At 41.3% G+C, this 22,610-nt stretch overlaps 1 protein-coding gene across 3 annotated transcripts in view; it reads right to left on the reverse strand.

The window, feature by feature from the left end:
- phkb (phosphorylase kinase, beta) overlaps positions 1-22,610 on the reverse strand; it is a 131,907-nt gene that overhangs the window by 73,681 nt on the left and 35,616 nt on the right. For all 3 annotated transcript variants that reach the window (XM_084044494.1, XM_084044495.1, XM_084044496.1), the window contains exons 7-10: positions 20,916-21,031; positions 14,753-14,816; positions 6,750-6,845; positions 269-466 (exon numbers count right to left, since the gene is read on the reverse strand). In XM_084044494.1, the coding sequence (XP_083900620.1) occupies positions 269-466; positions 6,750-6,845; positions 14,753-14,816; positions 20,916-21,031 (474 nt within the window). The remainder of the gene's footprint in view (positions 1-268; positions 467-6,749; positions 6,846-14,752; positions 14,817-20,915; positions 21,032-22,610) is intronic.

Consider the following 22,610-nt stretch of genomic DNA (forward strand, 5'->3'; position numbering starts at 1 on the left):
ATGTGTCTCTCCTGTCTCTCCTGATTTGACAAATCCATGTTCGTGTCAGAATGTTGGGCTTGTGACGATTGTGTCCAATATTAAGTTTAGTCCGCACACACTTTATTGTGCGCGCAGGTTTGTGTGTGACTGTTCCCTCCAAATCCAGCCACAGCTGGAAGTCTGGTCCAGAGCTTGTAGGTCTGCTATTTTTGGCTAATGTTCATATCATCCCGTCCCTAGAAGGGAATGTTCAAATGAAATGGAAGCCGACCCCATCCAGACCCACCTTCATTTCAGCAGGTTTGTAATAGCGGCGGTTCTTGTCCTCGTTGGCGGTGCGGTAGCCGTCTCGCAGGAAGCGCTTGAAGCCGTACTTGCCGCGCAGCTTGCGGACTATCTTGTCGAGCGTCTGGGAGTACAGGGCGTCGTCGTCCACAGCGAAGGCCGGGTAGCTGATGGTCGGCAGCAAGGCTGCGTCCGTGTTCTGACGGGGAGAGAAACACAGTGGAGGATAGTTAGAACAGTGTATAGGCCAATGAAAGGGACCCCTTTTCATTGGATCTACAAGCTCACAGAACTACAAGCTCACAACACCTCGCGCTGCGAGGCGTTGTGAGCTTGTAGATCGGCTATTTTTTGGCAAAGGGGTATAAGTGTAGAGGGAAAAAAGAGCAGACCAAGTAAACAAAAAATGTATAATCTGAAACACAATTTTATACAAAATAGAGGGGGTCCCTGCTTCATCTCTCTCTCAGCTAGGGGGTCCTTGGCCTGAAAACGTTGAAGACCCCTGCCCTAGACCTAAACCTTTTTGGCATTTTTTTCCAAAATAAAATAAAACTATAGTTCAAATAGCCAAGCTCACAACGTGTCGATGTAGATCGGCTATTTTCACTATTTAAAAATATTTTTCAAAATAGTGAAAAAAGCCAAAACAGTTAAAGGCATAAACCTTGGTACCTATGTATCAAGATTATTATAATGAAATGACTAAAATGAAGAAGACAGCCCGTGGTGTAAGGAGCAGTCTTGTTTGCAGTCAGTTCTCAAGTGTCTAGAATCTGATGTTTAAAATAAGTGATACCTTTAAGATACCTTTTGACCCCAGGATGTGGATATTGGGTGAGTTTAATTCATGTGAACTTTCATAAGAGGTATTTTATTTCACTTGCCAGCACGGCTGGGAAAAAAATGTATCCTTGTAAATTGTAAGTCTGAAAATTCTCCATCACAAAAGCATTGGTTGAATGAACTTTCCTCTTATTGTACTCCTGAGAAGAATCCTGTACAATGTAAGGAGAAACCCCGAGACATATAACAAAATGTGGGTCTCTTTTCTCGATATTTTGCCTTCATTAACTCCTCTTGGTTGAGGTTATAAGTTGCTGTTACTGCGAAGTTTGTTGTATGTGTCAATTTTGTGTATTATGCCATTCTGGGGTGGGGGGATGGCTTGGGGGGAGGGTTGTTTTTTGTCTTTTTTCTTTCTTTTTTCTATTCATTGATTGATTGAATATTTTAATAGGCAAACAAAATTAAAACAGCACAATTACATTTATAATACTTTGTCTAAAAGGTCTTGTTTCCATTGGGGTCCTAATACCCCAATGGGGCCCTTCTATTGTCTTTTTTCTTGCTTTGTTGTATACAAATGTAAAATGGATGGATGTACTTTGTACTCTGTCAATAAATATATCTTTACAAAAAAAAAAAAATAGATGCAAGTATTCTGTCTCCTCTAATGACTGCTAAGTGTCTTCAGAAAGCCTAGGATTTCAGACAAGATGAACAGCTTCATTGGATCAGCGTTGACGGCCAGCCCAAAATCTGGGTTCATCGCCATGCCGGCTTGTGGTGGACATTTTTGTTAAAATTCTACTTTTGCCATGGACATAGAAATATCATCAGACACAGAGCTAGCCCTAAATGTATACTACTAGTGTTGTAGTCCTCAAAGTGGGTTGAGGGACCTTCAGGGTTGCTTGAAGGTGATCCAAATGGACCTTTACAGGTCATGTGTATTGTGTACAAGTTACGGGGGTCCTTGAAAATAAAAAGTTTGAGAACCACTGTACTGGGGGACTCCTAATGTGCCATAGTGTCATAGTACATCATTGTCATACATATTCTGAAGAAAACCTGGAGACTGACATTCAGTAATTGGGTCTTATGATCAAAATGAGAACATTATAATGTTATGTAAAAACAAAAATCGAAAATATGCAACCGACAAGGACAATTTTGCCACAGAATGTATTGATTTAGCAAGAAAAAAAGAAAAAAGAATAATAAACATTGTTGCCAGTTCCCACCAGATGTTGTGTGGGACACCCAACTGCTCCAGACCGTACTGAATAACTGCTAGCTCGAATAACATTTAGAATAAGACTTTGTATCCTCCAAAGAGGATGATACCATCGAGAATATATTTTCTTGGAATATAATTTCCACACCTAACACCAAAGTTGTTAAATATGAACAGCTCTCCATTGTAGGCAAAGGCTGAATGTCTTTAAAAAAATCAGATCAAAATCGGATAAGAGAAAGAGCACGTCAGAGAAAGATTAAAGGGACTACGCCATGAATTAAAAAAAAATATTTAATATTTAATATCATATTGCTTATGTCCCTCAGACGTTTTTCAAAAGGTTTGAGCCTAAATCAAGCCTCAGATATACTAATTCCAACTAACTTCTCTCTGGCTTATAAAGCACTTTCACCTGCAATACCACATTGTCCTGTTTGGCACGGGGCACTATTGAGCCAGTTTGTATGCATGTTATCTTCTGGTTCTGTGTGGGAAAAGTAAAACGAACGGTAAAAACGGGAGGGATTGTCCCAAACGTGACGTCACGTCTGGGTGAAAATCAGTTTGGTCTGTTTTGAGACCAATTTACAGAAAACCCCAGATATGCTGTGAAAGCCTGAGTGTTCAAACTGGGGTATTTTTTGGGATAGAAGATAGGTAGGGGAGACCAAAAACACACAAAAAAGAAGGAAAAGTTAAAATTCATGGTGTAGTCCCTTTAAACTGATTTGGTCCAATCCAATCCAATCCAATCCACTTTATTTATAGAGCACATTTAAAAACAACAGTGTTGAACCAAAGTGCTGTACACTCAGTAAAATGCTAAAATAAACAAGAGAACACACACAATAAACAAGACAACGATTGACACAATGCCTGGGGGAAGCAGCAGCTTCTCAAGCTGAATTTTCAAACGCCAAGGAGAACAAGTGAGTTTTCAAACATGATTTAAACACAGACAGGGTTTGAGACACTCTAACATGGCGTGGCAGCTCGTTCCACAGTGTGGGCGCTATGAAGGAAAATTATCTATCTCCCCGTGTTTTCAACTTTGTTGCTGGGACCTTAAGGAGTGACTGGTCAGTAGACCTCAAGACCCTTGGTCTGAGTTAGGTCTCAGGTACAGTAGTTCTCGGGCAGATAAATTGCAAGCTCTTGTCGGGTTGGGGGCCGGGCTGGGCTTGGAGTGACACCACAGGACAAGGTCGGGCCGGGCCAGGCCAGGGCTGGAGTTTTGGGGCCGTGTGGGGCTCTACAGTGGATCAAATTAATGTTACTATTGAAGCAAAAGACTCCCAGGAATAATTAAGTGAAGCGAAATGGAAATTCAGGCTGAGTGTCAAGCTATTCAAAAAAGCCACAGTCTACTGAAATAGGAAATTATATCTGGGAGTTTCAGTGTTGCACAGCGGATGAACTAATCACTGAGGACACCCTCTTCAGTGACGCCCCATCTCCAAAAAACAGCTGCAATGGGAACACTTTCAACTGAATAATGAAGTGGAACCAAATGGAAATGTAGTGTCAGGATATAGCTGTACACCGTCTCTCCAGCCTTCATTCTTCAATAACTCTATAGCAGCCAGGGCCCACTGGATGGTCACGATGGTATTGCAAGTGGGCCCCCAAATAATTGGCAAAAGATATGACGATATGACGACCATGCAGACATACCGTGGTTATTTGATCTCATGTTATTTTCTTGACCGCGTGGTTAAAATTTAATTTAGATACATTTAATTTGTTAGATAGCACAAATTAATGTAAACAAAAAAATAAAATGTGATGGTATTTTATCTTTAATACCCTGAACAGTGAGTTTTCATTGTGATACAGATGGAAGTTCCACTGATCCAAGCCGTAATACATTCGATTGCTTGATCACTAAAATAAACATGCTGTTTAAATGCACACGGCCCACCCATCTGACCACTTAACACGGTAGCCATTCGGCTGCCGTGTTAAGAGGTCAGATGGGGAATATTACATCAAGCATCTAAATATATTATCTAATTTCACTGTGTTTGAGTGTTTGATTCATGCAACTTGCAGAGACGGGAGCAATTAACCTTTTCAGAGGTCAGAGCTCCATCTGGCTGACAAGCTTGTATTTTGCAGCTTGTTATAGCTTATAAATAAGGCAGCCCTCTACTTAAAATAACCTCATGGGGTATTCCACAAGGTTCCCAGACTAAATTAACTCCTTTCTCAGACTATTTTAACGAGGACCTGTTTACACACATCAGTCTGATTTAAGGCAGACGTGTATTTTTTATGAAGAGAACACGTCACTGTTTTCAGATGTTTTAAAAATGTGTTTCCTTTTTGGTTGACTATTGTATTAGTGTATAGCAGAGGTCTTGAACCTCATGTACTGTCTACCTTGGACCCTCAAATGAGGACCCTATACTGTATATCGCCGCTGTTGGGCAGAAACCTTGTATCTCCATTTTCAACTTTTTATGTTTCTTGTATTTTTTTGTATATGAATCCCTACTTGTGGATCTTCTATTTTTCCTATCTCTGAAACATTTAGAAAGTGAAATTGATAGTGGTTAAGTCTGTGTGTGTGTGTGTGTGTGTGTGTGTGTGTGTGAGTTTTATAAATATTGAACAAATGCAAAGTAATAACAAGAGCTTGTGACTAAATAACAACTACATTGGATCCATTTTCTTTTTTTCTCCATTTCCTGAAAGGTTTTGGACATACAAGGTTTCCAACCAAAAGAGACAATTTATTCAACTTGAGTTCATCTTCCTCACCGATTCATCACCTATACAAAATGATATTTAACCACATGAAACCTAGCATCCCTATAGGCGTAACATTCGGCGGGCATAGCAAATCTACTAGCTCACAATGCGTCATGTTGAGTCACAGTGTGAAACTGTAGATCTGCTATTTACCGGTGAGGAGATTTGGTGTAGAAGGAAAAAAAGAAAGTAAACTAGAAAAAGTGCTCCTCGGAGCACAGGTCTCCGCCAGGTCAGGTAGGCTATTGTGGCCTCCTGGTGGCGCTATAATAGGCCAACGTGAAAAGGGTGCCATTTCTTCTTAGGCCTTGCACGACAATCGGACACTGACTGCATTCATGATGTGTTTCGCTAAATTAGACCTGTTGGTGGCGCTATAACAGGCCAATGTTAAAAGGGTGGCATTTACTCCTCAACATAGTGTGAATGTGCGTGCAAAGTTTGAGCGCAATTGGACGGTGCGTTCATGATTTGCAGAATTTTGTTCAAAACAAGCCAATAATGCAAACTTTAGATGTCAATCTTAGCCAATCAGTATGGAATATGAAAAATCAAACACATCCGTCGTGATCACATGACTATAGAGATCATGTGTACCGATTTGCGTGAAATTTGAATAAAATTGGAAGGAGTAGTATAAAAAAATGTGTTTTACACAAGTCGGCCTCCTGGTGGCGCTATAAAAGGCAGATGTGAAAAATGCAGGGCAAAGGTTTTTCCTTGACCTCTAGGGAGTGTGCATACAAAGTTTTACACAGATCGGTTCAATTATAGGTAAAAATACGAATCGGCCTGTTATAGCGCCACCATGAGGCTGATTTGAAAATGTTCAAATGGTAGTTCTTCCTCGGCCTAATGGGAATGTGCGTGCAAACTTTCACGGAAATGGCATGCTGTGTTCATGATTAGAGGCATTTTGTTCAAAACGGTGCACTCCTGCAAACTTTGGAAGACATTTTTAGCCAATCAGGATGGAATATGAGAAATCTGGAAGACCCGTTTCGTTTAATGACTATAGAGATACTGTGTACCGATTTGTGGGATTTTTGGACAAAATCTGTAGGAGTACTGTCAAAAAATGTGTTTTGCACAAATCGGCCTCCTGGTGGCGCTATAACAGGCCCCTGTGAAAAATTTGGTGCAGAGGTTCTGCTCTGGTAACCAGGGACTGTGTGTGCACAGTTTGGCTGCGAGCAAGCCAACGGTGCCGGAGATTAGCTGTACACAGACAGATCGAATGACGGACGGACGGACGGACACACGGACGGACGGACAGGGGGTAAAACATACTTTCTCGCCATGCCTTTCGGCCTGGCGGAGACAATAACAATTCTGATGACAGTACGTGATGGTTACATTGTCAGTGTAATCACAGGCAAGTGTGATGGCCACTGATAAATGACACAAACCCTTTATGATATACGATGACAATAACTGATTATCTATAAAATGACGAGGGGAAACTCATATTAATCTTCAGTAAAAGCATCGTTATCTATAAATCCAGTTTGCTCTGTCTGTCTGTCTGAATGAATGAATGACAAGACAGGAATGTTTTTGGGCAACCAAAACAAACAGTGAAAACACCAAAATACAGCGAGAGGGCAGTGTGTTTCTGCAGGTAAACACCACCATACCTGCTGGTATAGAGAGATACTATGCCTTTAAAAGAACACTGAGGATGTCCACTGTGTATGTTACTCACATGGGAGCGAGACTCTCGAGGCAGCAGGGAACACAGGGTTTGCCTGTTCCTGTTGTGGGCGTCTAGGTCCACGAAAATCACCGACCAGGAGCAGCCCTGCAGAGCACAGAAAACACAGCCATGTTTAGTACATGTCATTTTGATGAAGATGTATAACTAGGCACATGTTGGTCGCTCATCTCGCTCAGCGGACTAATTGCTCAGAAACAAGCAGTTCAGTATGGTATGCTTCTGCGCGTTTTCTTGTACTCTTACTTTGTCTTGCACTATGCTAGCACTGCTGAGGGTGTATAGTGTTGTATAAGTGAATGCAAACAGTATTTAAGTCTGCAAAGATGAGTTAATTTGCAGAATGTAAAAGTGCATGGTTGATTTAGTGTTTAGTTGTGTTATTAAATTATCATTATTGCATTTCAGAATACATTTTGTTCTGAAATGCACAGAATGCAGGTGAATACATTCTTTTTGATTGAAACATGTGCACATTAGCAGGAATGTCCAGTAGCACAACATGAACGTGAAAGCAGTGTTATGTTTATGTGACACTGCAATAAAAAATATTTTTGTCACAAAACTCAATGACTAATCGTGATCTCATTAATACTCAAAAATAATGGTGCAGCCCTACCTTAACGTAGTGGTTCTCAACCTTTTCAGGCCGCGAGCCCGCAAGCCCCCAAAATAATCATATTTGAACTAGTGAACCCCCCACGCTGACAAGCACTTGGAATTGATGGCATTACATTTAGTTTGCCTTGGTTCCATACATGAATATTGTGAAAATAGCCTACAAGCTCACAACACCTCGCAACGCGAGGCGTTGTGAGCTTGTAGATTGGATATTTTCACAATGTTTGCCTCTTTCTTATATTATTTGACAATTTGGCCAATGTTTGACCAGTTTTTATAATATGGTTTGTTTATTACTTTTAATGCAGTCTTTTCTCATTTCTTTTTTTTCTTTTGGGTATTACATTAAATTCACTTTACTGTCATCAAAACCATGTGGGCATGCCTCTGGGGGTCCCGACCCACAGGTTGAGAATCACTGCCTTAACGCGTGTGTTTAAATTACAGTGTGCAAAGCGGACACCAGAGCACCCCCATGCACTCCCATAGTAATAGTGTTACATCTATCAACGACCAGAACATGGCTAAAAGGATAAAAAGCACACTTAAAAACGCCTCTGCTTTCCCCTTCACTCCTGCACGGATCAGAACTCCATCAATAATGGCCCATGATGTAACTCTTACACAATTCACACGCTGTTATTCCAGAGCTGGAACTGGTATTTCTAGGCTCAGGAACAGAAAGGCTTGTATCCCTGAAGTGGAGTGTAGGAGGTTTTCATACCCATGTTGGATGAAAACAGCGCTGTTAGTCAATCATGGCCTTTCTGTTGACCCGGTACCGAACAAACCCCATCTCACTGAAGTGATCAAACCCTTATCTGCTTGTGTTCAGGCCTGTCACGAATGTTTCATAATCGCCCGATCGCAATTTAAAAGAAAATACATAAAATGCATAACATACAGTACACAAATGAATTTCCTCTTGCACAAACTCTGTACTGCATCCAACACAGTTTCTGGTTGATTAAAGGGATTCTAGGCAACATTAAGCCTAAATTTAAAATATATATATATATATATATATATTTTGCATTTTTCCCCCTCTATCAGCCACTATATAATGATGCTGGGGTGTTTTCCTGCATTGAAACACAGTCAGTTATCTCTGACTCGCCGTCAATGCCTTTAAGGACAGTACTGAACCTTTTTGACAAAAAAAATGATGAAAAAATACATGCATAAATATTTTTTTAACAATGGGAAATTGTGACATCACCTATTTCAGCATTTTTCAATACTTTTCACCACTGGGATTTCTTAGGACTTTTGATATGTTATAAATAGCATACGTATTTATGAGACTAAAACAGTTGAAAGTGCGTCTGTTTTTTTCTGTCATTTTGCTGGGGACCACCTGTGTGCGTGATCATGTGACCTAGTCGCTTCTTTTGGGCTTGTTTCCATAGACCTGTCCGCTTGTTTCTCTCACAAAATCTGGCAACACTGGTGAAGCGCTGTTGGCTCACTCGCAGAGTCACGTTGCCTGGGAGTTGTAAGAGACTTGTTTTCACCCCTGACCTAACATTGTCTTTGTAAAATAATTGAGGCTGCCTAGAGCCTTCTTACTGCCTCCTGCCCTATTTCATCATGGAATGTGTTGGACGTGAAGGAGGTGACAAGTGCTGCTGGGATAGGAAAGTGGAGTCAGTAAGGATTTGATTGTCCAACCGCCGAGTGCACGGACCTGTCAATTTAACAGCCACGGCTTTAAAACCTGAACGATCTTCCTCTTGGTGCGTTCAATTTAACACACGGGGAGATGAAGCCAATATCTTGGTACACTCTGTGAAAGATAAGAGATCACGGGTAACAGGTGATGAAACCCACACTTACGTGCTCACTCACCTGGCACACAGGCCAAGGATAATTTTATGGACAACAGTGTTGCAAGCGGTTGTAAAGTCTAACGGGGCATTGCATTGCAGTGCTTCAAGTACTAACCTTTTTTACTTAAGTAAAAGTATCAATACCACCATGTAGAAGTGCAAGTCTGGTATTCATAATTTACTAAAGTATTGGCATCAAAAATGTACTTGCCAAAATGAGTACTTTCACTTTATCCATTATGCTGAATGTCCCATTTAAAGTTTTCAAAATGTATACATGCCGAAAGTATAGGGCTGAAGTGGTTAATGTATCCTCCTATAATTTGACAAACCTCTGTCGTCGTCGGTGGGTGGTGAAGCTGCCCGGTTCTCCTCACTGGCTGGAGCAATTGCTCTGTTTTGCACACAGCCATTGACCATTACCATCTGAACTTAACTGTGTCAAGCCCGTTTCTCAATTTCATCAAATCTCAGCTTATTATTAGCGTTTATGTGTCAAACAATGGGAGATGCCACGTTGCCAGGTTTCGCGTGAGAAACAAGCAGCAAGGTCTACGAAAACAAGGCCCTTCACTGGTATGGTCTAGTGTTGTGTAATAATAATAAAAATCTACAAAGTAACTAAAGTTTTGAAATTATTGTAGTGGAGTAAAAGTCCAACATTTGTCTCTGAGATGTAGTGGAGTAGAAGTAAAAGTATTGAGAATTAGAAATACTCCAGTAAAGTAAAACTACTACAAAATTGTACTTACTTGAGTACATGTACTCAGTTACTTTCCACCACTCACCCGGCACATAGGCCGAGGTTAATTTAATGCACAACAGTGTCGCAAGCAGGTGGGAGGTGGGGGTGTTTGGGTTCAGGGGATTAGGGGGGTTTGATTTGCTACGGGAAGGCTGAGAGTCCGCTGGGAAATCCAGATTGATACAGATCACTATATTAAAACCAGTGGATGGAAGTGTTACAGAGGCTAGTACACGACATACACAATTGCAAGGACATACAATCACGTGTACACAAACAAACACGCACACACACACACGGAATTGCAGGGGAAATATGTTTCATCCACACAGCCAATGAAAAGAGGGCTGTATGTGCCCCATGTTCATTTGGGAAGAGCCATGATTTTTTCACATGAATGGCTGGGTTGTTTGGTGTGAATGTTGGCATTGCAAAACAAGACTAGAGTCTAAAAGCCTTGCTCTCCTCCATCCCTGGATGGATGCGATGGGCATCTTTTTTTGAGAAAAGATTCAAGGCAGTCGGCCAATTCGATTTTGAGGTGTCTTGTGCAATGTTGACATGTCTACCTATCTAAAGCTCACAACGTGTCGCGATGTGACCATTATCAGCTTACAGATCAGATATTTTCCAAATTTTTGAAATAGTGCTAAAGTGGTTAATTCATAATGTATTTAGTATGTTATTTCCCTCTTGGGTCTCGAGCTAAAAGGTTTAGGAACCACTGCTGTATACAGTATGATGAGATTTATTGTGTGCAAATGGAAATATTGGCCTATTGGTAGAATCCTGCTTCATAAAAATATACAGAAATAAAGGAAACAATGAAACAAAGCATTTTGTTGGCCTGGTCTGTACAACTGTAGCGTTGTACCGAACCCATTCCTCCAACCAGCTGAGATGGCTGTGAAAAAACCCATTTCCCGTCCACGTTAAACCCCTCATTTCACAAGCAATCAAAGAGTAGCGTAAATGCACACGCTCAACTTCTTCTCATCATAACAGAGCTGGCTGGGCGCATTAGTCTGCCTGAACCAGCCTCATCTCCTTTATGCAAGCGAACAAATCAAAAGGACAGAGGCAGGCTAAGTAGAAAGCATTAACGGCCATAATGAAGGTAAAATAGCATTTCATCACATGGCCCGGCCTTTATTTGCCCAGGGTGAATAGAGTGAAAGAAGGAATATTTATTGATATATCATCCATCAGCTTCCCGCTACGGCAGGGGTCTTCTTTAACAGGGGGTCCGGGACCCCTAGGCGGTCTTCGGAGTCCTACAGCGGGGCCGCCAAATCTTTATGTGATAGGATTTCTTTATTTATTTTTTATTTCTTTACATTAACCACTTGTTTGGGGAACCAGAGCAGACCAAGTGCAGAATGAAAGGTCAATTTGTAGTATTGACGGTTTAAGTGGTTAAATGTCTGAAAATACATATTCACATGAATAAAACATATTAAAAAACACCCATTTACACAACACTGATGACGGTGTTGTCAAACAAATCTTTGAAGCTATCTATGAAAAAGTTGAATCTGCAATACAATTTTATACAATATGTGGGGGGGGGGTCCCTGCTTCAACTCTCTCTCAGCTAACTGGTCCTTGGCCTGAAAAACGCTGAAGACCCCTGCTCTACGGTTTCCAAAGGCGGATCAGACCACGACCTACATAGGGATTTGACCAACATAAAAGCCTGTTGTCAGCAGGCGGCCCGCCGGCGCCACCACCAGACCAGCACAGCAGTGTTCTGAGCAGGTGGAAGAGGAACCGAGGGAGTGCTACATGCAGGTCAACACACTGGGACTTATTGGGTCCACCATAGTGAGGACCTGGAAGGACTCTCCCATTGTATTATTATGGACTACGTACATCAGGTTGTGTGAGGAGAACACTGGATGGATGCACCAAAAAGCCTACAGTGTGCTGCTTCCCCAGCGACAAGGTCTGGATCAATGGGGACATTAAAGCCCTGTTGAACATGAAGAAACGGTGCTTTCATTGCTGGGGGACAGAGCGGGGGTCATCGCTGTTACCAACCACCACAAGTAGGAGCTGGGGGGGGGGCAAGGACTGCCTGGAGAGGAGGCTACTGGCAAAGGGAATTGTGTGCGTATGCATGTATGTGTGCTGGAAATATAACTGGCTACAAACAGTCACAAGCACTGCTGTTGAAGCAAAGTGTGTCTAGGTGTGTCCAAAGACTGAACATTTACTTAACTTTAAATGAATATTAATACAATTTACACACAACAAATGTTTACAACTAAATACAAAAATAAAAATAAACAACCCTCTAACGCCGGGCCTGTACTACACAATGGACCAAACTCCAACTAAATAAGTGAGAAACTAAGCCATTGGTGTCTAATTTGATCAATGATATTTGATCTACAAGCACAGACAACATCTGAAATTTAATTCTCTGTGATGTAAACCTCCTTTCCACATTTTAACTTGTACACTCAGAGACGTCATGTTTCCCAACAGAGAGGGTCCCGTCAGTCTTTTATGTGACTTTAAAAATACCATTCTGTTTGTGACCAGTGACTACCGGCTCAGTGGCTTTGTGGTTAGAGTCCCCCGAGACTGGGAGGTCAAGGGTTCAATGCCCCGGGCGGGCAGGTCATACCAAAGACTATAACAATGAGACCCAATGCCTTCCTGCTTGGCACTCCGCATTAAGGGTTGTATTGTAAGTCCCTGCACATACTAGCATCATGTCCAGGTGGTCCTACTTGTACATTACGGTCGAGGGATACTTGTACATCAAGCCGGGATGGCTCAGTAAGGCTTACTATGTGACCAGTGAAAAAAGGAACAGGTGTTCAGCAAGCCATCTCTTTCCCTGGTCACACCGTCTAATTTAATTCACATTCCCTGTCCGCCTGCTGTGTCCAATTTATATTTCTCCCATTAAGATGACTTTAATCAACTCAGGGTCAGTTGAAATTTATCCTAAGCACTGGTGGACGAAGTACCCAACCCCAGTACTTTAGTCAAAGCATTGAGACTCCCGGTCAAATATTACTCCAGGTGTACTTTTTTTAAAACTATAGGAGTATCCAAAAGCACAAATTACATTTTCTTTTTTAATATCAATGCATTGCTATTTTGAAATGTAGACATTTTCCCCCCAAATTCAAAGATTTAAAGAATTCAGAAGACACATGTGAGCCTGTAGTGGTTCATTGTTCATCATGTGGTACTATTCCCCTTCCTAGAAATGCAGTGGAGTCAAAAGTACACTATTTGTCTTTGAAATGTAGTGCACTGAAAGTCATGCGTTTACAATTTTTTATATATATATATAAAGTACAGATACTCCAAAAAGTGCAGTACTCAAATGAATGCACTTTGTTACTGTCCATCGCTGATCCTAAGGCACTTCTATGTCTCTCATGATCTCGACCTCTTGTCTACAATGCGGTGGAAGCATGGCCTTGACTGAACTGTGTTCCACAGCCTGTGAGTCTGTCAGCGGGCCCAGGATGTGCACTGGAGCGGAGGGAGGTCTTCTGCCGTTCTGGCCAAAGAGCTCATCTGTTGCCCTGCAGACGTCACTGTTTTCAACACTTTTGAGGCGCACAAGCTTAAGATTCAAAGAGCTTACCTTAAGTCTGTCTGTTGTTTTACAAATATTGAACCAATTAAAAATATTAACAAGAGCTTCTGGCCATACTGTAGATGTATAGTGATAGATATATTCTGTACATCTATATGTGATAGACTACATGTAGTACATATGTATATGTTCACTCACACAGAGATACAGCATCTCAGTATTTGACTTGATCTTTTTTTCTTATTCATCTGGCTTCATTTCTTGATCCTTCCTCTTACCTGTTAGCTCTACTGTGTTTTCAGTCTATGACACCTGAATCTCCCTCCGGGGAACAATAAAGGTTTATCTTATACAGCTTTATATAGCGGATAAATAATGACTGTTCCATTCTTCCCTCTGCCTCTCTCTACTCCACACAGAGCAAAACAAATGCATAGGCTAATGGATGTTCTACAACGCCACAGTGGATTAAGGGGAAAGATGGGAGCAAACATCAGCAGGCTCCATCCATCAACGTCACTGAAGGACACAAACTGCGTGTCTGAGAGAGACTCTAAGCAACAATCTGCACCACTGCTGCTTTTCTGCACTTTGGGAAATCGTCTGGGAAGGGGATGATAGCGCTAATGACACACAACAGCTTGTAGATCGGCTATTTTCAAACAGACTAAGTATAACTTAGGGTTAAAGTGGTTACATAATTTTTTATGCAATATAAAAAACTCTCTAAAGCACAATCTGAGAATCATCTGGCGAGGGGATGATTGCGCTAATGACACCGATGCTATCCAGTCATTTAAACTGTTGCCGTCACCGCGGCTTCCGATGAATTCATTAAATCTCTCCGGCTCTCCCTTCAACGGCGGAACCGTAATCATGGTGCACATCATCATCATCATCATGATCACAGAGATGTATGGAGCAGTAATGGGGCCTCGGCACATTTGAATTAGAAATCAGGCTTTCTGTCTATCCATCTGCCGCAATCATTTTGGTGTTGTTGTATAAATGGAGATAACACACACGCGTACGCGCACACGCGTGCGCACACGCACGCACGCACGCACGCACGCACACACACACACACACACACACACACACACACACACACACACACACACACACACACACACACACACACACACACACACACACACACACACACACACACACACACACACACACACACACACACACACACACACACACACGTGTTAGATTCACATAATGTTACCTGATTGCCAAACAGGTTGAAACCGTTGATGGCCTCGAGAGCAGCTTTGGCCAAACCCACAGAACTGAAATGAGAGGGAACATGACATATTACACAACATGACACATGCATGACCAACAAATCTGTTGGGAATTAGGGCTGCATGATATTAGGAACACATCATGCAGCCCCCCTTCAGATATTGTGATGACAACATGACTGGCGATAAGAAAACAAATATTGTAGTACGGTATACAGTTAGAATGTTTTATGTTCTGCCTATAGGTCCTTCCACACATTAATTCACATTAATTTAAACTGCCGTTTGTGTTGTGAGTACACACTGAGCACCATTACAACTAGGCGATGAAGCCACGTAATTACTTTTCGAAACAAGGTCGATTTTTCACAAATAAAATGATATACCTGTATGAATGAGGCTTTCACCAAAATAAAAGTTTCATGTGAAATGATCACATTTTGGATCATTTATTCACGTCGCTCCTGGTGTGTAATGACCTTTAGGTTTGCTGCCAACATAGAACCCAGACAATGAGTAGTCTACTCAGTGACATTTCTTCCAGAAGAAAGAAATGGATTACTGAACATTTCCATTCCAACAATATGGTTTTAGTGAAAACATTGCACCTGGCTTCAGCTGCTATTGAAAATGAATAAATGCCACCAACTTAGCAATACAGTTGCTCCCCTTTCAACATTATTTTCTCCCTTCACTTTTTACACCCTTTTCACCCCAATTTAGACGTTATGCCAATTAGTTCCTCCCCACACACATTTACATGTGTTGTTATATCCTATTGTTCGCCTGCCAGTGAGGAGCCCCCACCGGGAGGACGTAGAGCCTCCGTCCTAGCCTCGCGTGGCCGACAATATCACACGACACACTGCGTGGATATTAGTCTGGTAGATTTTTTTCCAAGGGGCGCTTACAAAAAGATCCAAACGGACTCTATTGGTTAGACCTAAACCAATCAGAGCAGTGCTTCCTTGTACGAACCAATCAGAGCAGTGCTTCCTTGTACGTCATTGCTCCAAATAAGGTGATAAGCCCACCCACATTTGGATACTGGGCCCTGGTTGGTTCCGCACAACTTCGGAGGGAGAGAAATGAAATCTCTATGGAGGGGGGCCAGACCTAATCTGCCGAGGGCTAAAGTGCATGCAATTTTGCAAAGGCAGATTCGTCTGGAACCAGGCTACCTCCGTCCTACTCCTTCCGCCCAACAACCCATTTTCTTCTAATCTAAATAAAAACATGCTTTTATACTTGGATTGTTGAAATGAATAAAAACCTGAAAACAAGTCAAATAATTAGCAGGGCTCCAAGTGATTGGCCTAAAATGTATTGATATGCAGAGTGTGAATCTCTTTGCCCAAAATAGCGGATCTAGCTTGTAGATCTAATGTTCCCCCCAAAATATGGATGCTGGTGGTTTACAAAAGAGGCATTTTAAGAGTTTTAATCATATTTAGTTTGCCGCGATCACAATTATTTAGGACACAATAATCGTGACATATCGTCCCCATCCCTAATGACCATGCTTAAGAAATAATAATAATGTTAAGAAGAAGAAGAAGAAGAAGAAGAAGAAGAAGAAGAAGAAGAAGAAGAAGAAGAAGAAGAAGAAGAAGAAGAAGAAGAAGAAGAAGAAGAAGAAGAAGAAGAAGAAGAAGAAGAAGAAGAAGAAGAAGAAGAAGAATTTAGATGGAAATCGCTACCACCGTTTACCTGATCGAGATGTTTTAGAATTGAGCTACAGAGTCGGGTAGGATTTTCAAACAACTATGTGTTATTATTCAATAAAAGCCAAACAGAGCTGTCTGGACTGCAGTCGGCTGTAGATAATGGATCTCTATAGAAGGCTTGTATTGAATTTTGCACTCGGCCGGCTACAGGGACAAAATGTGAATCAATTTGAGTGTCATTCTGCAACCCCCCCCCAAATATCCCCCAAAACCCATCCCTGGATAGCTGGGAGGAATAAGTAAATAAAATAAAATCTCCATATTTCAACTTTTAATGTTTTTTCTTTTCGTAAATTAATGTCCTACTTCATCATACAAGAGTGTCCCACAAAAGCAGTGAAACTACCAGATCTACAAGCTCACAGATCAGCTATTTACACTATTTTAAATTGTTTTAAAAATAACAATACAAAAAAGGACATACAAGTTTTCCACCCGACACAACAACGACGGAATAGTGATTAAACTTGGGTCCAAGTCCAGAGACTTGCTGACACATCAGAACATGGTTGGTAGCAGCATTAGCAGAGCCTTAATCAATGATAATGGGATGTGGCTGGCTAACCCAGCCAGCCTGCAAGAGTTGTGCTGAAGTCACTTTTGAATAACACACCCACCGTACATTAGGAAACACACACGGCTTGAGAGTTTTTGTTTTTTTAGCACGATAAACGATAATAACGACTGTCGTCCAACCCCTAGTCTTGACATTTAGGCTAAAAGGATAACACAAAAAATCCTGGAAACAAGTCCCCTGTGTTATCCTTTTAGCCTAAATATCTGACTGTACAGTACCTCGTGCTGTTTACATTTTGGTCTAATAAAGTATTCAATCAACACAACGCGTCGCTACGGCGTATGACCACCTTTTTTACCAACACGCACGCCCACAGATACACTGCCGTGCATGTGCGTGCCCGTGAGACTTTGTGCCCGCTACATCAAATCAAGAGGTGTGACTGTGAATGCCTGGGTGATTTGCATGCATATTACCGCTGGAATAGTCTAGCATGCAGCTTTGTTGGTACTTAATGAAACCATGGACAGCAGTTAACGCCACTTCACACCTCAACACCCCGTCTCTCCAAACAGTAGCATGGTCCCTGCCAGAGCAATGGGAGTTCATTTCACCTCTTTGTTGTCTGTGCTTGTGTTCATGGAATAATTCCAAGAACTGAACATGGACAGGTAGCTAGCCTATAATAATCTACACTGAAAACTTGACTGCGTTTCAGAATAGTTATGAGTGAAAGATCAAATGTGTTTCAGAAGCCATATTATGGCTACATCAGCATTGTGCCGATAGCATATCTAAAAAGCTATTTTTTCACTCTACACAAAATCTCTGACCAAAACAGCAGATTGTGAGCTTGTAGATCTGCTATTTTTGTCAAACATTCCCGCCAGAACATGGAAGCAGAAAACAGAAGTGGCATTTTAAGAGTTTTAAACAGATTTTGATTATGGCGATAATATTGTCAATCGCAATTATTCTGGCCACAATAATCGTGACATGAAATGTTCATATCATCCCATCCATACACAATGACACATGCTATTCCAACACGCTTCAGCCAGTTGTGGGTAGAAGGGCTCGGTGCTCAGCAGTGAGACAAATTGAATAAAAAGAAAAATACATGGGCACTTCCAGGTATTCATTTGCAGGTGTGACTGACATTTCGACTAGCGTCGAAGTGTCGGTTTGACTCTGAGGAACACGCTAGTCGAAACATCACCCTTGCAAATTAAGAAAACGTGCATGGTGCACCCAGTCGAGTGCTCCAGTATTTCATTTAGGTAGTCTCTCTTTTTCTTTTTACATGCTCTGTGGTGTGAGTGACAGCACTCGGCAAGTAGCTGTGTACATGTGGACTTTGAGGAAGGCTATTGATTTTCTGACCAGGCGCTTGGTGTAGTTAGGAAGCTGTCAGTGACTCACAGAGCAGATAAGGAGCAAATAGGAAGGGATAGAAAAAAAAGCCCAAGCATGATGCAATCAGTTGAGTAGACAGTTTGAGAGAAAAAGATGTACTGCTGAAATAGTTATGCTGATATCACTGATTGGGGAAAAATTCTAACTCATTCATTCTCGATACCAAGACAAATCAATGTAGGAACTGTCTGGTTTTTAATCATGTAGATTAGGGGTCTTCAACGTTTTATGGTTAACGGAATCAGAAGATCAATGCATTAAGAGAAATGACATCAATCTATCAGCGTTCTATTGAGCTAAATTTAAACTTGATACATATCACCATACGGATTTAGTCCAAAACAGTTCCTTTTATATTATTTAAAAATAATGACACACAAAATAGCTTGTCTATAAGCTAACAATGCATCGGAACCTGACACGTTGTGAGCTCTTCATATAATTGGTCCTCACTAATGCTGATTATAATATGGTACCATTTTTGTCTTGGTCTCAGAGTTATAAAGGAAACCAGATGTAAATATACTTTCAACAGCAAAGGGGATGTTTGAATATCTCAGTTTTGTGGCAAATGTTAAGGTATATCCTAGACCTAGATTATCTAGCCATCATAAAAAGTGGACAGTTCAGAAAAACTGTGGACAGTTCAGAAACCTGCCTACCAGTGACATCATTGATTGGGAATCCAAGCTAATATGTAGAAAATGCAGGTTTTCTTTTCCTGGAAAGTTAGCATGCTATAATAGAAGCAATTGTTCTTGTATTAATAAAAAATAGATTATTTTTAATATGCACGTGTGTCTGTGTATGAAGGTGAAGAGGTCCTTTAACTAAAATGATTTTTCCACATCTAGTTTTCGGTTATTTACTTGTTTTAGTTAACTGTAAGAACCTTGCCATCTGCTGTGTTACTGCATATATTATGTACAGTAGTCTAAATTACACATGGTGTCAGCTCATGTGTTGTTACAATCAGAAAGCCTCTCTTCACAACACTGAGTTTGTTATCTCTACGTTGTGGAGATCTCAGCAAGCTGCTGCCAATACCGTCAAGTCCTGCTTTCCCCTGATAAGGAAACTGAGGAAATTGAGGATCTTTATCGAAGACGTTGAAGGGAGAAAGGGAGAAAGAGAGCGAGACAGAGGCCAGTTTGAACTCACATGATGAATCAGTTACAACCACACAAACAACAGGACCGAGCCATGCTGTGTTCCTCTCCAATCATTGTAGAATCTCAAGCTAAAATGTGCTGCTCTGTTGTGGGCTCTTGATAAGTATTTTCCAAGTCAGCCTTTGGGACGATAGCAGTTTCACCATTTAGATAAGGAAGCAATATTTATTTTTGCTATGCGATGGCTCAACAATGAGCTGGATTATTTCTAACAGTAGTTTTCATTTTATTCTATTTTTCTAATTGTGCCGGGTCATCACAACTGCCTCCACTTACAGCAGAAGATACCTTGAATCACAAGAAAATTCACACATAAACACTCACATACACATATTATCCACCCTTCAATTTCATCGCAATGTCTTATCGTTCAATGCGACAGTTTGTAGATTGGGTAAATGTAGCTAAAAGTTGTCTCCCGCACCTCTGATCAAAGTTAGGCATCCATCACGGACATAATTATGGGAGAGAAGATACCAGCTAATCCAACATTATTATTATTATTATCATTGGGGGACTACTCAAATCCTGTCACTGAAAGGGGAAACGTAGTGCTTTATGAGATTAGCCCTGAGTGCAGCTAACAAATGCATAGCAATATGCTGGGAAAATTAAGAGGCCCTTAGTGTGTCCCTATGGCTCAGAGAGCTCTCCTCATACTTAACTCCAGAAAAAGATAACGTTTAATCTCAAAAAGAAGGCAACACATTTTGACAAGTGCTGCGAAGGTTTGGAGACCTTCCTGCAAAATAGAAATGCCATTAATGGGAATTATTAAAGCTCGATTTTTATCTTACTTGATGTCATAGTGCCAAGAGCAAGGAAATCTTACAGAAAAGTTTGAAAAGAGGCCAATGCAATGTTATGTGAAGTGCTATTATCTTGTGTTTTTGTGCCGTCTATGTATTTGCATATTTGATTTAGTTTATTTTACTTTTATCAGTTAATGTAACTGCATCTTTCTTTAACCTGTGCAACAGGCAACTGCAATTTTTTGTTGTCGTTTGCTTGTGTGTGTGTGCGTGTGTGTTAGGGATCGGACGATAATCGTTTAAAAATGGAGATAGTTGGTTTCTGCCCGACAGTGATGATATGCAACATACAATAAAAAACATTGAAGAAAGCTATTGAACCATTTGGCCTCTCAAGAGAAACAATGACATGCCTTTAATTGTGTCCAATTTGAGATATTTTTGTAGATTATTCCATAGCCAAGGTGCACAGTAGTAAAATGCAGTTTTCCCCAGATCCGTCAAAACCCGGGATACATTAAAAAGCAACCACTTGGAGGAGCATGTGGTTCTGTACAGACCTGGAGTGCAGCTCTGTGCTTCCATTGTTGTACTTGCTTCCTCTCTCCCACATCCCAAAGTCAGGAACCCTGTAGGCCCGTTCTACACAGAACACAAGGTTCTGGATGAATGACACCTGCACACAGGAAGCACATCACACATAGTACATTTATAATTCACAATGTAGACATTTAGCAGATGCTCTTCTCCAGAGCAACTTACCATATGCAAGATAAACACATACATCAAATGCAGAGAGACAGTGGGGGCTCCTCACTGGTAGGTGAGTCAGTACAGTAGGATACAACAGCAGTGACAATACATGTGGGGTGGAATCAATTGGCATAACGACTAAATAGGTGAGAAAAAGGGGTAAAAAATAATTGGCTACTCTAAACATAAATAAAAACAATAAAATAAAAACTCTTCAACTGGATCCTTAAGCCCCATTAACAAAATGGCTTCCTGATTGAGTGATTTTTAAAAGTTGTCCATCTTGATTCTGTCATATATGAGAGCTACAGAGAGCTGGCTGTGGTCACTGTGACAAAATCAATAACTGGGGAAAAAGTCAAAGTGAGAGAGAGACATTAAATATATATGATGACTTAGAGGTCCTGAATCATTAAAAGGACTTGAAAGTAGCTGTGAGATTGATGGGACATCTAATCTACAATGACACAGAGGGGGAGGGAGGGGAGGGGGTGCGGGAAAGAGGGGGAGAGGGTGCGGGAGAGAGGGGGGGGAGAGAGAGAGAGAGAGAGAGAGAGAGAGAGAGAGAGAGAGAGAGAGAGAGAGAGATTGAGTGTGTGTCAGTATAAAGTAGGCCAGGCTGTTTAGAAGGAGAAAGGATGCCCGGTCTCTTTATGAGCTTTTATGCAAGCAGTGATTAACGAGGAGAGCTTCATGCTATCTTAATGCTATCTTAATGAATTATACTGTACTGTACTAGTGCCCACCAGCACAGCCACTGGAGCCCTGTCCAACACCACTGGAAATAACTCCCACACACCAAGACACACGTGAATTCACACGCACACAAACACACACGACACGATACCCTCTCACTCGCACGTGTGCGCACACACACACACACACACACACACACACACACACACACACACACACACACACACACACACACACACACACACACACACACACACACACACACACACCAATGCCCACTTGCATGGGAAAGGAAGCACACACACCTAGTAAATGTCCAACACTGTGACTTTTCAGGATTCAAATACAAAAGTAACAAAAATAGCAAATCTACAACTTTTGAGCTTGTAGATCGGCTATTTTTGCAACTTTTGTGTGACACTGTAGTATGACGAAGTAGGGCATTAATAAAAAATAAATAAAACACTTAATTAAATTTAAAAAACATAACAAACATAGTAAATATGGAGATAAAAGGGTGCCTGGCAGCGAGGATATGTACCAACCTCCCAGACATACACAGAAGCAAGACACACGTTAAGCAGGATGAGAGCAACACAAGAGCTTCATTTGATCTCAGGAAAAAAAACACTGCAATGCAGCTTCCAACTCCAGTCAATTGACAGTCTCCAGTGGCCTTCCTTCCCACAGGCACTAATCTAACAACCCATTTCAAATGTCAAGTCACAAACGTGAATCCTGTTAATTTGACTCCCCGGAGAGTACACATGCAAATGCATTTGGTTACATCCGTACAGTCTCGGGAG

Source organism: Gymnoscopelus microlampas, assembly GCF_963454915.1.
Source record: "Gymnoscopelus microlampas genome assembly, chromosome: 1".
Taxonomy (NCBI): domain Eukaryota; kingdom Metazoa; phylum Chordata; class Actinopteri; order Myctophiformes; family Myctophidae; genus Gymnoscopelus; species Gymnoscopelus microlampas.